Genomic DNA, 15,905 nt, shown 5'->3' on the forward strand with positions numbered 1-15,905 from the left:
TTGGTTTTCCACTGTGTAAAAGTTGTACCTGTACCTGCTTCCATGTACTTTTTTTTGTACCACCTCCGGCGAGGTTCTAAGCGAGCTGAGGCGATACTAAAATGTGACGTGAAAACACGGCAGACTGCTGATTGGTCAGAGAGAATCGTCACTATTCACTGCGTCATCATTGCACATGCCAGACGGAGTATCCTGAATAAAAAACAGCAAAAACAAAAACGAAAACATCCAAAAACAGCATACACTCGATTTCCTCCATTGTGTGTCTCGCGCATAGACAGTAAAATAAAGGTCTCGCGTAGAAGATTAATAAGTCACGGCAGTTTCCTGTGGCGTAGCTATGACGACCAGGTACTATTGTGGAGGTACTATCTGCAATGGAAAACGGAGTGAAAAGCGAGCCGAGCCGAGCCGAGTCGAGTCGAGCTGGTACTGGTAATGGAAAAGCGCCATTAGAGTAGTATCCTCCCCGTTTCTCAGGTCTTGAAGTAGGGTTTTCTGTTCCACATGTCGAGCTCTTCTGATCTATAGAACCCAATGGGAAGTTGCTTTTTCGCCCCAGTTTTTGAACACTTCATGTTGTATGGCACCTTCAGGAGCACTGGTGTCTTGAGATCTGGGTTAGATGGTGATTTCGTGTGGTTGTGGCTAGTGCTTTTTGGGCTCCCCTTGATTTGCTGGTCTTTAATATTCAGTGTGGAGTAGAACCCTTCCCCACTACTGGGGTTTTCTTTCAGTGAGTGTCCTCCGCTCCCTGTGAGAGAGCTTGGTGTGATTCCTTGAATACCATTTCTGATACAGCAATGTTTAGTGGTGTAGCTGCGCTTTTCTGCAAGCTCCCCTTAATTAGCGGGTCCTCAATGTTAAGTGTGGAGTTGAACCCTTCCCCACTACTGGGATTCCTTTCAGTACAATCTCTAGAACCCGACAAGCAATATTTGCCCCAGTTTGTGAACCATTTTTGTTGTAGGGCACCTTCGGGAGTGCTGGAGTCTTGAGATCTTTGCACGGTACTGCAGTTTCTTGAGTGGTTGTACAGTAGCTTAGTAGCTTGCACTTAGAGAGCTCCCCTTGGTAAGCAAGTCTTTTGGGTTGAGTGTGAGTGGTATTGCCCTCACTACCAAGATCGTCATGCTGAGTCCTCTGCTCCCAGAGATACCCATCTCTGAGCTCCGATGAGAAGTGGCTTTTTGCCTTTTTGCATCCCTTCTCATTGGCAAGCACCTTCGGGAGTGCATGGTCTCTTGAGATTGTGACTGTAGTCAGACAAGATGTGAGCACTTTTCTACTGAGGTAGTATGATTTCTAGCTCCCCTGGGGTGTCTAGGGGTAGAACTTCTGATAATGATAGTGACAGGCTAGGAAATTGACTTACTCCCTGAGCCAGTATTCATTTAAAAGGTAACATCTACTATATATATTTATAGCAATACCAGACCTAGTTATGCCCTTGGGACGAGCACTTTCCTTGCATAGGGTATGACGCGTGGGTGGTGGCCATAGGGAATATTGTCACTGACAGTCCACCGGTTACCTGAGTTGTGGAATTTTTTGACTCTGGCATCTAAGAAAGATATTGTTGCTTTTGAACATGTGCTTCAGACACCTACACGCTCCAATAGTGCTACAGACTGCAGTACTGGGTACTCCTCAGGGCTGGACTGGCCATCGGGCATACCGGGCACTTTCCCGGTGGGCCGACGTGCTTTTTGGGCCGATACATCTCATACTCATACATCATTTTTATTATTATTATTATTTTATTTTTTATTTTTAACGGCCCATAAAATGTGTACATCGGCGGCCCATTCGTTTTAATTAAGCCCATTCGTGCTTAATTGGCGGCGCTGGGTTTGTGCCGGTGTAATGCATTGGTTATTTTTTTTTTTCTTACAGACCAGCCCATGAAACACGTAGATCAGCGGCCCATTGGTTCTTTTCTTGATTGACACTGGGCTGGCCCAATCACAACTTTAAACGAGTGAGCGAGCGTGCAGCAGTGGCAGTGTGTGTATCTGTCAAAATAGTCAGCGAGATGGAGAAGAAACGCAAGGAATGTGCAGAGAAATAGTGTGAAAAAATAGAAACAGGCCCTTAAAGCAGACACTGTAAACTGTGTCAACATATATGTTTTCTGACCTTCATCAGCTCCAGTGGCAGATGATGATGGTGAGGAGGATCAGGAGAGAGATGAGAAAGTGTAGAGTCCGCCGTAAGCAGAACTACTTTCAAAACACTTAGGCCATGTCATGAGTGTAGGAACCCATAACCCAGTTACAGATTATTTCCACATCTGCATAGTTGACGATTACCGCAATTCACTAGAAATTTAACGAGAGGCGTTTGTAAACCATGTTTTCCGCCAAAATAAAAGCTTGATGCAGTTTGCGTCAAAATAAAAGATCATGTGCTTATCTCTTTCAAGTATAGAAATGGGTACAAAACTAATTATGAAAGTTTCCTTTATTTTTTAGTGCATTTGTTTTACAAAATATGTCTATTACTGTCATAGGATTAATGTTATAACTATTATTATGTAGTGTAATGTAAATAGACACTGTAACTAAAAGAGGTTTCTTTGTTTAATTTGCACTGAATATGGGTTGGAGCTTTTAATTTTGAACTCTCAAAGTGCACCAGATTGATGAATTTAACATTAAAATGCAAAAATAATTTCTTACGGGGTGGATCATGCCCCCAAACCCCCCTAGAAGGACCGAGGTCCACCCACCACAGTTTTACCAAAAATCCTGTAAGAAACACTGGTATTGCTATGCCAATGCATTCATCACTGTGGAGTATAGTTCAACTGTATTAATAAATGTCACATTTTTACTTATTTCATCTGTTAACTCTCACTTGTTCCTATACTCACTCATTACCTGGCATTAGTGGTTTTAAGGAATAGGAGATGGTATGCATATATTTAAGGGCGTGCAAAGATGGGTGGTATTTATGATCATATAGTGGGCCAGTCTGGGCCAAAATGCCCGGGCCGATTTTTTGTCCCAGTCCAGCCCTGGTACTCCTGCAACATAAGCAATGACATACATCTGAGTGAAAGAGACGCCGGGAAGTTAGCGAGGGAAGGATGCTAGTTTACAAAAAAAAAAAATCCTGTATCAATAGGAAACATGTCAACACAAAAGGAAAAAAATATATTTTTGCACAAGCATGGAAGCAAATCTTGTGCACATACTAGTGCAACTGAATACATTCTGCAAAACAAATGTTCAACAGAAAAGCAAGTAAAGCAACAAGCAAGAACCCATCAATGAGAATATCATGCAAAACAAAAATAAAACACAAAAGAGTGAATAGTGTTGTCAGATTTACAGAAAATAGATTAGTTTGGGCAGTCAAGGGTTAAACCATTCTGCGTCTATACAACCTCACCTGAGAGGTCAGTCTCTGCTTTAGTCTTTACTGCTCACACTGTTGTTCCATATCGTGCCAAAAAATAGAAGTTTCAACCACCGTCGCTTAGCCAAACCAATATTTATCTACGCATATCTAAAAAGTATTCAAATATGATTGCCAGTATCCAAATGAAAACAAAGAGAGCACAGCTTGTTCAGATCTACTCTTTACACCCCCTGACAGAAGCCTGAGAAATTTGAATCTTGGACTCTCCAGGATTTAAAGACTTAAACGCTTGTTTGCAGACAATATCTTCACCTAAGACTGCTGATCAGTTTTCGAGTTCCCTTTGTTTCTGTCTACCAAAATCCACATCCAAAAACGATCCCAAATAATGATAACAGTGCAGAGGTGTTTTGAATTCTTTTCTTGATCTTGATATGGCTTAAACTTTATTGCTGAGGTCTGATCAGCGCCCTGAGAAATGATTGTAGTTTGAATCCTGATAATAGTGACACCGACCAAAGCATTTACAGAACGCAGGCCTCCCATCATTGTACTGGCAGCACATTTGAGATATGCCGTCTGACATTTAACGTGAATGAGCTCTGCTCTCTGTTCCAGTAAGACGAGATGAAAGTACAATTAATTTGCTTCATAGAGCCAAAGCAAACATGAAGAGCAAGAAATGGATGTAGAGGAAAGATGGGGAAGAGAGAGAAAAAGTACTGTAGAGTATCTTATAAAGTAGAGAATTTACCGTATTGCCATTTTCAAGCCAAGTTATAGATGGGATTGGGTTGCCAGTGGCATTACACTCTAATGTAACCTCTGATCCGATCTGAACTTTCTTCTCCCTGGGAACTTTCAGAATCTTGGCAGGAGCTATGGGAGAGACAATGACAAATTAGAAAACAGAAAATATTTTAAAAAGCTTAGAAATCTACCATTTGTATACATGTTGGTTTCATATAGTTTTGAAAAAAAATGTATATATATATATTAGGGCTGTTAATCAATTAAAAAAATTAATCACGATTAATCGCATGATTGTCATGAGTTAACTCGCGATTAATCACAATTCATCACACATTTTTTATTTGTTCTAAATGTACCTTAAATTAATACTTTTCAAGTTTGTAATACTCTAAATCAACATGGGCATGGATAAATATGGATGCTTTATGCAAATGTATGTTTATTATTGAAACCATAGTCAACATAGAGCATGAAGACAAGACATGTTTCAAAGGTCATAGATGTTTTTCAAAGAACTTGTTTATGTCTATTAGACACATGTAGAAAGAACAAAGAAATACCAGGTTCCCATTACTTCTCTTTCTTTGCACTGAGCAATTTACTAACACAAACATGTTTAGATTTTTGCATGACAGGGCAGCTCTTCTGAAAATGCTAAATGTACATTTATTATTTATTATTACATTAGTTTGTCTCTCTCTGTGCCCATTTTGATGAAGCTAAATTCTGAATAAAACTGTTTTCATTGGTATATTTTACTGTTTCTGTTGTCAAACAACGGAATGAATATGAAATAGTGACTGAAACGCGACCCAATAAACATAACCAGCTCTCCTCCAAGACGTTAATCTGCACAAAAATCCTGATAATCGAGCCGTCATCTGATGAAATCAAATACACATAAGATAAAGACAATATTTGTTTTGTGATTTCAGCTATACTTGCATGTAAAATTAGAGAAGCAACATAGTATCTGTGTTTAACTGAATTAAAGCGCTGCTCCTCTCTGCAGCGCGACGCAGAGAGAGAGAGAGAGAGAGAGAGAGAGAGAGAGAGAGAGAGAGAGAGAGGTGCGCGCGCGTCCTGGGCGAACAGTACCGGCGTTTCTCAGAAACTAAATAAGGTTTGGGCGCTTTTTTGAAGGGGAAAAAAAATCGCTAAAGGGGTCTGCAATGTCCTAAGTTGGCAACACTGTGTATCTCCATTTCTCCAACTAGGGGTTGGGCCACGGGTCAAACAGAAAATACGCGCTGCGTTAATCGCCCGTTAAAAAAATTAGTGCCGTTAATATGATTATGCGTTAACGCGTTATTAACGCGCTAACTTTGACAGCACTAATATATATATATATATTCTTGTAAAACATACTCCAATAATCCCCGATTATAATACAAAATGTGATGTGGTACAGTATAAGCATCAACTTAAATGTGATAAGATGTTAGCACATTGTAAAAATATACAATTATAAAAAAAAAAATATATATATATATATATATATATATATATATATATATAGGCCTATTATATCATCAGCATTATATCATTGCATTATATCATTGACTTATAAACATAAAGTGACCCAAAAAGTATTTGGACACTTAACTCATAATTAAATTGCCTGCATTAGAAAATCTGAAGAGTACAATAATAAATGAATGAGGATCAAAGCTATTTTATGACATACCCTGTACTTCAATAGTGACTGGTTTGGAGTAAGCAATTCCAAAACTGTTTCTGGCCACACAGCGATACAGCCCAGCGTCCTCTTTCCTGATGTTGTTAATTTTTAGGGAGCCAGATTCCAAAACTGATATACGACTATTAACCTACAAGACACATGAATGATGGAGATGTTCAGAAAACACACAATGCTTGAAAACCATATTAATATGGATCCAATAAATTAATACTGAGAAGAAAACTACGTTAAGAAGTAAGACAAGTCGTTCCATTTACCCTAATCAAATCATCTTCTTTAATCCAGGATATTTCTGGTTTGGGATATCCTAATGTTAAACATGGCAACACTGCTTTGGACTCCACAACCAATGTCATGTTAGTAGGATGTCTTTTGATTTGGGGCTCTGAAAAAATAATAAAAGTTCATCCTCATACTTAACTCAAAGCAATGCATAAAAAGCAACAGATAAAATCTTAATTTGGATATTCTATTATAATTTTAAAATTCAAACCTAAAATTTGGATTATTCATAAATCAAGCACTGAATAAGCATGCTCTAAGTAGTTATGGTACGAGTTATGAGAGTATTTGAACATACTCATCTTCAGCTGTAAAGCTCCACAGCTCTTGGCTGGTTCTCCAACTCCATTGTTAGCAATGCAGCAGTATTCTCCATTGTCCAGATCCTTTACATTGGGAATGATCAGCATTTGGCCATTTTCTCGTATAATGTATCTGGAATCGTAATACCTGCATTCAAAAAGTAAATGTTGAACATACTTCACAAAACATTGGTGTGGAACTTTGCCAAGGTCTCTTCTGAAACCTCTAAACCAGTTTATTTTGGAGAATTATTATTAATATCATTATTTATTTATTTTATTTTTACTTTACGGATGGCATAGGATAATAATCAAATGTGTGAAGGAAGTTCTAACCGTATTGGGTAATTATTCCGTGTCCATGAAATATCGGCTTGAGGGTATGAATCAACCTCACATATGAAAGTAGCATTATGATCCAGAGAGGCATCCACTGTCTCAAGCAATGTTGTGATTCTGGGTGCTAAAATAGAGAAGGAAAGATATATTTGCATCAACAAATCATAATGAAATGTTAAATTACTGTATACAAAGAGGTCTTTGGTTACAATTGTTACAGTGTAACAATTACATTTAAGACTTAAGTACTAAGTAATATTAATTAACAACATGCACTCACTATAGGGTTAGGTTTATGGTTAGTTTCATGAAATTATTCATTATTTACTGTTATTACTATTGTAAGAAAATGCAATGTGTAACAATTGTGTGTGTTTAATGTGTGTGTGTTTTATTCATCCTTCAGTAATCGTGTTATGAAAATAGGACAGGCTTACAAGACATGCTTTTTATAATTTGACCCTAAATAGTAATAAATCAGACATTGTAACAGTTGTGAAACTATCTTTTCACAACAAAATATTTGACATTCTGAACACCGCGCACAGCTGACCTCAGAGAGGGTGATGGAGGGAGAGCAAGCTTCTGATGGAAATAACTGTGAGAATGTAGTGCTGATGTTTTCCTAAGAATAAATCCAACTGATAAGAAACACATCCCTTCAGTGACTGAGGGCAGAGTGGAGTTTAGGTCTCGTTACACTAACAACAACGTTTTTAAAGGTAACATTGTAATTACATTGATGTTGTTTTTGTGTGTGTGTGTGTGTGGGGGGGGGGGGTTATACCATGTTCCCTTCCGAAGGAACTCAACGCTGCGTCAGATTGACTCTATGGGAACGCTTCTGTGTGAGCCAGTGTCTGAAGCATTTGTTCCATTGCACCAATGAAACATGAAGTAGTCAGGTGACGACATGTAAGTGAGTCAAGCAAGACTATAAATAGACGCACGGACGTATGTCATCAGCTTCTTCGTCTTCAGTAAGCCGCTTTGTCTGACGTGTGAGTCATTGTTTGTCTTAGATTCCATCGGTTGGGAGTTATTATGGCAAGCAAACATTTTATAAGATGCGTGTCTCCGTGCACACGCTTTCTAACAGAGGACGATACACATGATTTGGGCCTCCCTTGTTTGGGAGCAGAGCACATGCGGTCGACTCTTGAGAGAGGCAGCTCCCTGCATTTCACGCTAAAAAAGCTCCACTTCGGCCAGAATCTCTTTAAAGGGATAGTTTACCCAAAAATGAAAATTCTGTCATTAATTACTCATCCTCATGTCATTCCAAACCATTAAGACCTTCGTTCATCTTCTGAATTTTCTTTTTTATATTTTTGATGAAATCCGAGAGTTTCGGACTATCCCTTTAATGATGATGGGAGCCTGGCATCTGCACCCCGCGGTCCGGGTCCCGTGGCTGACAGCTCGAAGATTAAGATTGTGGGGATCGCAGGTTAAGTTAGCGGACAGATCTGGGACGGGAATTTCCCTTTATCAGTCTTATCTTGGGAGTTCCAGGGATGGACTTGGGAAGCCCCCTGTGCAGCCTCTTCCGGCCTGCCTGATAATGTAGTAATGGAGTCGGATGTGTTTGAAGTTGAGGTGCGAGGATGTTGACTTGACATTCAACTGCCCTTCTGGGCAAGATCCTCTGAAGTTCTCGTACGTCTCCTCTTAGAAGGACTGATGGTTGAGCAGGCTGTGAGAGAGATAAGTTGTTCTCTCCTGCCCATGGAGTTCCATTTTGTATTTGTTACCCTAGTTTGGGTTGCTTTTAGGGTCTGCGAGATGGGGTGCGACTTATATAGTCCTCTGCTGCCCACTTCAGCTTCATGATAAGGCCGAAGGTGCAACCCCAGTTCCCTGAGAAAGGGAACGAGACACTGCGTCACTTTGCCATACTGCACACACACCAGGGCGTCTTCCTTCAGACCATTAGAACCTGATAACTGTCACATGTCAGTGCTTGTTTGGACTTTAAGTTTGTGTTTTGATTGGTTCCTGTTTTCCTTTGTTCTTTTCCCGCCACTCCTTCGTTTCTATGGTTACTGTCATTTAGTTCAGCTGTATCACCTGTGTTTAGTTAATCATCATCATCTGTATCACCTGTGTTTAGTTAATCAGTGTCATCTGTGTTTGTATTTAAGTTCTGTCAGTCTCCGTCTGATCTCCGTTATATTTAGTGTGTATTGCTACCTGATCTGCTGTCTTGTGATTTATTATATTAAACCTTCGTTTGTGGAAATATATCTTCATCTCCGTCTGCCTTCCTGCAACCACCCATGATAATAACGTATATTTTTGCAACTATTTATATAATAGTCTCGCTTACTTGCTTATAGGTCGTCACCTGACTACTTCAAAGGCCAATTTCATTGGTGCTTAGGCACACATGCTTCAGATTTCCAAGACTTAGTTTTGTCTTGTTTTAAAATACAAATATCTAAACATTATTAATCAAGATACATTAACTTAAGGAGCAAAATGAAATGAGCTATTAAGTCGTTTTCTAAAAAAAAACAAGCCAAGTATACTTAAAATACTTAATTATACTTTTAAGTATATCTTGATCAAAATATTGAGTACTGTATAAGTCAAATATATTAGACTTCTGTCAGTATAAGTCAAGCATACTTAAGTGTAATTCTAAGTATATTTCTGAGAAGTACATAAAGTATATATCTGTAAAGTACATAAAAAGTAGACTGAAAGTATTTTTTCTCATTTTTAGTTTAAAAGAAGTATTTTAAAAAAAGTGTACAAAAAGTACACTTTTTGTAATGGGGCTTTTGAGAGCAGTTCTGATTATAAACATGCTCATAGTGAATTTAATGTGTAAAATATTAACAAAATAGTATTAGAAACTAACATGTGTGTGCTGTGTATGTTTAAGTTCACAAGTACTAAGTTTTCAGCCTATTAACATGTTAACTAACACCAGACTGTTGAAATGAGTTGTGTCAGGTCTCTCCGTGAGTACTGCTATTTGTTTGTCACGTGGAGTTGTGGCCTATGAAGTCACTAATAAGGGTCCATTTCATTTCATGCTGCCTATTTATGCAACTAGACAGCTCAGGTTTTGGAACAGAACCAATGGTTGTGTATACATATTACATGCATTTTAGGTTCACAAAGTAATATTTAGTCTAATTTTAATTACAGCAAGATCAGCCCTTTACTATTATTCTTGTTAAAGCCATTTTACGTAAACTTAAAATGTAAGCTTCTGGATATCACAGTTTTAGTTCTGAAATGTTTACTCTTTATGTTACATAATATTTGTTTTAAGAGTCATTAAAACAGCATTAAACATTCACTATAAAATCTGTGGTCAGTTTATTGTACTTCCCTGTCTGTCTTGTAATAAATGTTTTAGCTGGAGTTTTATTGTTTAGTCTGGCACTGTTACGTCAAGACACATCAACTCCAGGAACTTCTCGTCTTCTCATTTCTTTTGCAATCGCACTTGCTTTTTTTTTTTTTTTTTCTTCAAAGATTAGTTTCTTCAAAGGGAAATACGACAAGATAAATAGGAATAGCTTAACCCGCCAGAATTTTCCGGGGGAAAAAGACAAACAAAACTGTATTCGTTTTCCAAAAGTCCCCTTTCAAGGTCATAAGCTCCTCTCACATTCAGAAACTGGACCAAAATGGATGCGCTATACTGTGCTCACTAATGTAATTATCACAGGTCCACATGTCACATACATGACGCTTGTGCTAATTTCAGATTTGTTATATTATTAGAGAGAGAACAATGTGCTAACTTCCCCTCTCTCTTTCTCTCTTTGGGCCCAATATGAACGGCATGTACTGCATGACGTGTCTTTGTTCCCATTGCATTTATCTGTTGATTCAGAGGAGTTGAACTGTGAATCAATCAGTTAAGCTACTTGATTATCACCTGATGATCTTTAATGTTCTTAATATAATCACTGAGTAAATTGTGAAGACAGAACAGCTGAAATGTTTGTCTTTGTATCTCCTCTTTTAAGTCAATAATTTTTTTTTATTATTATTTAGTGCAGACCTTTTGTATTGTCTGACTAGAAAAACGGAAATTGGAGTATTATTTATATACTGTCATAGTATTTATTCATATTTTAATTAGCTTTTAGATTTTATTTTCATTTAAATTTTAGTTTATGTTTTAGTAATTTAGTTTTTAGTAATTGTAGTACTTCAATTTAAACTTATTTCAGATAATTGCCAAGACAACATTTTTATTTAATTATTTTTGCTTGTTTTTAAATATCTATTCGGCTTGAATTTATTTTTATTTCAGTTGAACCAGAGTAATTTTAGTAGACTCTTTCAATTTAAAATGATTTTTTTAGCTAGTTGCCAAAACTTTATTTCAACTAACAATTGAAATAATGATTTTTAATATTTTAAAATAACACTGTTTTGCTCTTTCAGTCACTTGGATTTAATGTTAGTTGGTTACACTTTATTTTGATGATCCACTTTAGACAATTCTACTGATTGTAAATAACTTTGCAACAACATGCCAACTAACTCTCATTAGAGTATTAGTAGACTGTAAGGTAAGGTTTTAATTTTCAGGTTGGTAGAATAAGTTGACATGTAGTTGCAAAGTTACTTATAGTCAGTATAATGTCTGTTGAGGAGCATCACAATAAAGAGTTAGCAGATATTAAGCAGACAGTCTACTTGTTAGATGATGACTGCTAGTTGACATACTAGCATAGTTGCAAAATTACTTATAGTTAGTAGAACATCTAAAGTGGACCATCGGACAGTTGTGTTACTGTCATGGCATTATTTCCTTGAATTGTCATCAGTGGAGAAAGATGTGTTTGGGAACCAGACTGTGTACGTCATCTTAGCAGGGGCTAACAGGGCATAGCTAACTAGCAAAACAAGGATTAAACTTGTCGGCCTGCTGGCCTCACATTAATTTCTGCTGTCAACTGCACAAAACTCCTCTATAACCATTCCGGGAGACCAGCTGAGCACTTTAGGTTGGTTCAAAGTTTTTATTTTTTCAGGAGGGAATGCAAAGTTCTTGTCTTTTTAAGGTCTTCTCTGTCTTGTATGCAGATGAGTGATAGCGGTGAAGCTGGAGCCTCGTTCATTTACACCATGACTATGCAAACCTTGTTTGCTGTCGGCTGCGTTTTCTCACGGGGATGCATTAGCACTCCGCAGGAACACAACCTGCCAATTTCCCAAGTGTGAATCAGCGGATATATCACCTGTTCCTCGCAAGAGCATCCAAGGACATCATCATCCCTGACCTGTCCCATGCTGCTTAGGGTTTTGTGTAACAGCCTCACTCTTTGCTTATCCATTTTGATGTTAACAAATTACTTCAATGTACTGTTATTTTTTCTTACATTTAAGAAAAGATCATAGGCCTATATAAAATCTAATTTTATTTCAACGATAACTAGTTCGGGGAAAGTCTTGATGAACTATTATGAAGATGAACTATTTTACATGTTCATCTTTCTTTAGTGTGTAATGTTGCTGTTTGTGGATGAAAAAGGTCTTGAAGCACAAAGTCCCTCCAGCGGGAGTTATTCTCTATATCCAAGAAAGACATACTGTATGCAAAGGGTGAGAAGGAACATTGATTTTCCTTCCGCAGGACACTGACAGCCAGATGAGGTGTGGAACAGCTACTGATGCTATTCATTAGATTAATTTAATTTGAGGTAGTGTGTACGTCAATATCAAATTTATACCTAACCATCTGATCGCATAGCATTTTGGCATCATCTATTGAGAGAGTGATTTATAGCAGTGGTTCTCAGCTGATTTTGTTCCAGGATCCAAGTGGACATTAAGTGGCGACGCTACCGAATGTAACCTACAATTAATGCAGGCTGGGTCTTATTTCCTTTGACATTTCATAGTTCATGGTTTGTTAGGATGAATGTATGTCAATGTACCAAGGAACAAATGAATTTGTGCCAAAAATAAGATAAAGTTTGATTAGATGCAACTTTTGCCGTCGACAACAAAAATAATGTTTTCTTCTATCCTTTTTAGACAATGTATCCAACTATGCCCAATTCCATGTACATTTTTTTATTTTATCAATTGCATTCAGAACAGACCAACAACTAATTAAGACTTAAAATATATTTTTACATATAAGAGTTGTGTCAATAAATGGTATTGTTACAAAAAATAGCACTGGTTTTGTGTAGTATGTTTGTTATGTTTTTTTACCTATCAATTGTTCTTCAAGTACTAAAAAAGTGTTAATGAAATATGATTCTTATCCCTATTCACGACCCATCTGTTGAGAACCATTGCTTTAGAAAGTCAGAGTAAACTTTCTATTTTTGGTCAATTTTAAGCAATTGTGTGCTACATCTTTTATATGTTCGATTGGAAGAAAATAAAATTTCCACCACTGCGTTTCTGGCTATATGAAATATACATTCCAGATCTGGCAAGCATAGCATTACACATGCATCCAATACATTACCTAGCAATGCCACACTCAAACAATCTCAATCAATATTTTCCAACAAATCATTCCAAGGTGTCACTGTGTTTGCTCTAAGTAGAACAATTGATTTTAGCATGCTGTCCAAAACCAATATGCCTTACTTATGACCTCATAAGTTATTTTAAGATGTCGCTTAGTAACCGCATGAATGTATCTTAGGAAAAAAACTTTGGGCGTACAGTGTATCTTCCCCATCTGGAATCCAAAATCATCATAAACATTTCCAGTTGGAAGACATTGAGGTTCAAAGCTCTGAGGTCACATATGCTTTACGGTTCACCAAAAGTCATATGTCACAAATTATAGCTCAGGCTTTACGTGACCTCACTATTTAAATCATAATTACACAAATCGATAATTACACCCATCTGTCAATGATTCTGAGATTGATACTGTAAAACATTAAAAATGATTCTACAATTCAGCTCTGTATGAAATGGCTTCTCTCAAACGGTCAGGAAAACCGGACTATAATAAATGTTTATTCAGTGTGGGTGCAAAGAAAAATGTGAGAAAGTTTTCTTTGACTTGATTTGAAAATGAAAGGTTTGAAGTGCTTGAACTGGGTTTGGTGTGTATATTGTGGAACGAACATGCTGGAAGCTTTCGTCCTCTGCTTTAATCTATGATGACATAAAGTATTTGTTATGAATGGCAATTGATACGGCTATTATTAATACAGCAGCACATGCTGTAGCAAGGCACAGTGGTTGAGTCAAAAACAGCTCCTTTCATAACAATCTTTTGACACTTCATCCATTACTGTAAATATTGCCATGCATGGAATATCTTATGTAGTGCTTTCTATGTTTATGTGCATTTCACACACTTTAAACAAAAAGTTGCTTCCTTAAATTTATAACTACAATCAACTTAGATGTTTAAGTCATTTCAACTTAAATTACATTAAACTGACTTGAATCTTGAGTTGAATGAGTTGAATCTTGTATAACTTATAAAAAAAAACTAAAAATTGCTTAACTTATTGAAAGCAATGTAAAAACACATGTAATAACGTATTGATCATCTGTTTTTACAGTGTATTTGGCTGAATTGTGTCATTGTGTAATACAAAAAAAACATAATACCTCATTTAGTGTGACAATAAACTGTTTACATAATAAACTTTTAACCTGGCTAATACAAAATTGATTTTTAAAAAGTAAAAAAAGTACATATTACTCCATGTTATTCAGCTTGATTTGAGAAGAGCATTCCAAAGAGTATTTTCACATTTAATGTGCCCACACTTCAACAGATCTTTAATCCTAATTTCTCAATAATCAACAAAATGCCTTAGTTCACCATGTGGTCAATGCTTACACAACACAAGTTAGTTCTTCACAATGAGAAGCCATGACTCACCTCTCTGGATCCCTTCACTCAGGCTGAAATATGCCAGAACAAGTATCAGTGGAATGTTTTTGAGGACCTTCATGTTCACCTTAGAACGTTCTGCTTCGAATCAGCTTTAAAATCCATTTGTCAGCCTCATATCAAAGCTGTGAAATGAAGTCCCTGCAGATAGTACAGTATGTGTGTGTGTGTGTGTGTGTGTGTGTGTGTGTGTGTGCTGCAGACAGGCCTGCGATCTGTTCGAGTCACTGTGCTCGTGCGGTTAGCTGAAGATAGACAGGACCAGCTGCTGGATATGCTTACAGTGATATGAGGGGGATGAGGTACAGAAAGTGCCCAGAAAATACCAATAATGCCATTTTTATATAAGGGGAACATCTTGTAGTTTGTACTGGCAAAATTCAGAGCTCATATGATTTAGCATGAACAATTCACAGCATCAATGTAATTGTAGGAAATGTATCCCTATCACAGTGTCTGTGCTAATATCACTAGCAGCATTCAATATATAATCTACACTGCATAATAAATAACTTAATATTTAAAAAAGAAAAAATGCCTCACTTCACTTTAGAAGTTTATTTATTAGACTTGTTTTAGTGGTATTTGCAAATTTCACACAATTCCTTTTGGACTAATGTTATGAATCCACTTTAACTGCTGGATCATATTGCTAAATCATATTTATTGAAAGTCAGTGTGAGAAGTTATGTGTTTCTCTATGTGACTTGGATGGCACTCAGAAACGCACGCCTGCCCTCCCTCACTCATAGCAATAGCATGACAGACACAGCCTTTGCATTCAAGTCGCCTTTGTATGGAAGGACCCACCTGTTGCTCACTGGCCCCTATGTACTGATTTATTTTAAGCTGGAGAGTGAAATTTCCCAAAGTGACTGTTTATGTCCCCATCCTCTGCGCTTTTGCCTTTTATGGGTATATGCATTAGAAAATATTATTCTGAGTGCGTACAACCCACTATATGCAATCTGCTAATTATCACTTCTGAAGTGGTGTTTGTTTTGACAGGTTTTTTTTATGCATAGAACTTAGAATATCCTGAAAGTACATGCGTCACTGAGTCTGACTTAATCCAGTCGGTTCTGCCAAAATGAAGAGAAATTACACCACCTTTTCTTCAGGCACATTATTTCTACTAGTTTCAGTAGTTATCACCTTTTACTTTGCATGGATTGTGTATTACTCGCTCTCTCTCTCTCTCTCTCTCTCTCTCTCTCTCTCTCTCTCTCATACACTAACATGCACACTGGCCACTTTATTAGGTAAACCTGTTCAACAATTTGCAGATGTCCAGTACAGA

The 15,905-nt window shown here is 37.3% G+C and overlaps 1 protein-coding gene across 1 annotated transcript in view; it reads right to left on the bottom strand.

Moving 5' to 3' along the window:
* musk (muscle, skeletal, receptor tyrosine kinase) overlaps positions 1 to 14,831 on the bottom strand; it is a 34,153-nt gene extending 19,322 nt beyond the window's left edge. The window contains exons 1-6 of the mRNA XM_084105221.1: positions 14,594 to 14,831; positions 6,742 to 6,868; positions 6,402 to 6,553; positions 6,079 to 6,206; positions 5,807 to 5,948; positions 4,121 to 4,245 (exon numbers count right to left, since the gene is read on the bottom strand). Coding sequence (XP_083961347.1) covers positions 4,121 to 4,245; positions 5,807 to 5,948; positions 6,079 to 6,206; positions 6,402 to 6,553; positions 6,742 to 6,868; positions 14,594 to 14,666 — 747 coding nt within the window. The 5' untranslated portion in view covers positions 14,667 to 14,831. The remainder of the gene's footprint in view (positions 1 to 4,120; positions 4,246 to 5,806; positions 5,949 to 6,078; positions 6,207 to 6,401; positions 6,554 to 6,741; positions 6,869 to 14,593) is intronic.
* Between the last annotated feature and the right edge of the window lie 1,074 nt (positions 14,832 to 15,905).

This window comes from Abramis brama (genome assembly GCF_963993115.1).
Source record: "Abramis brama genome assembly, chromosome: 25".
Classification (NCBI taxonomy): domain Eukaryota; kingdom Metazoa; phylum Chordata; class Actinopteri; order Cypriniformes; family Leuciscidae; genus Abramis; species Abramis brama.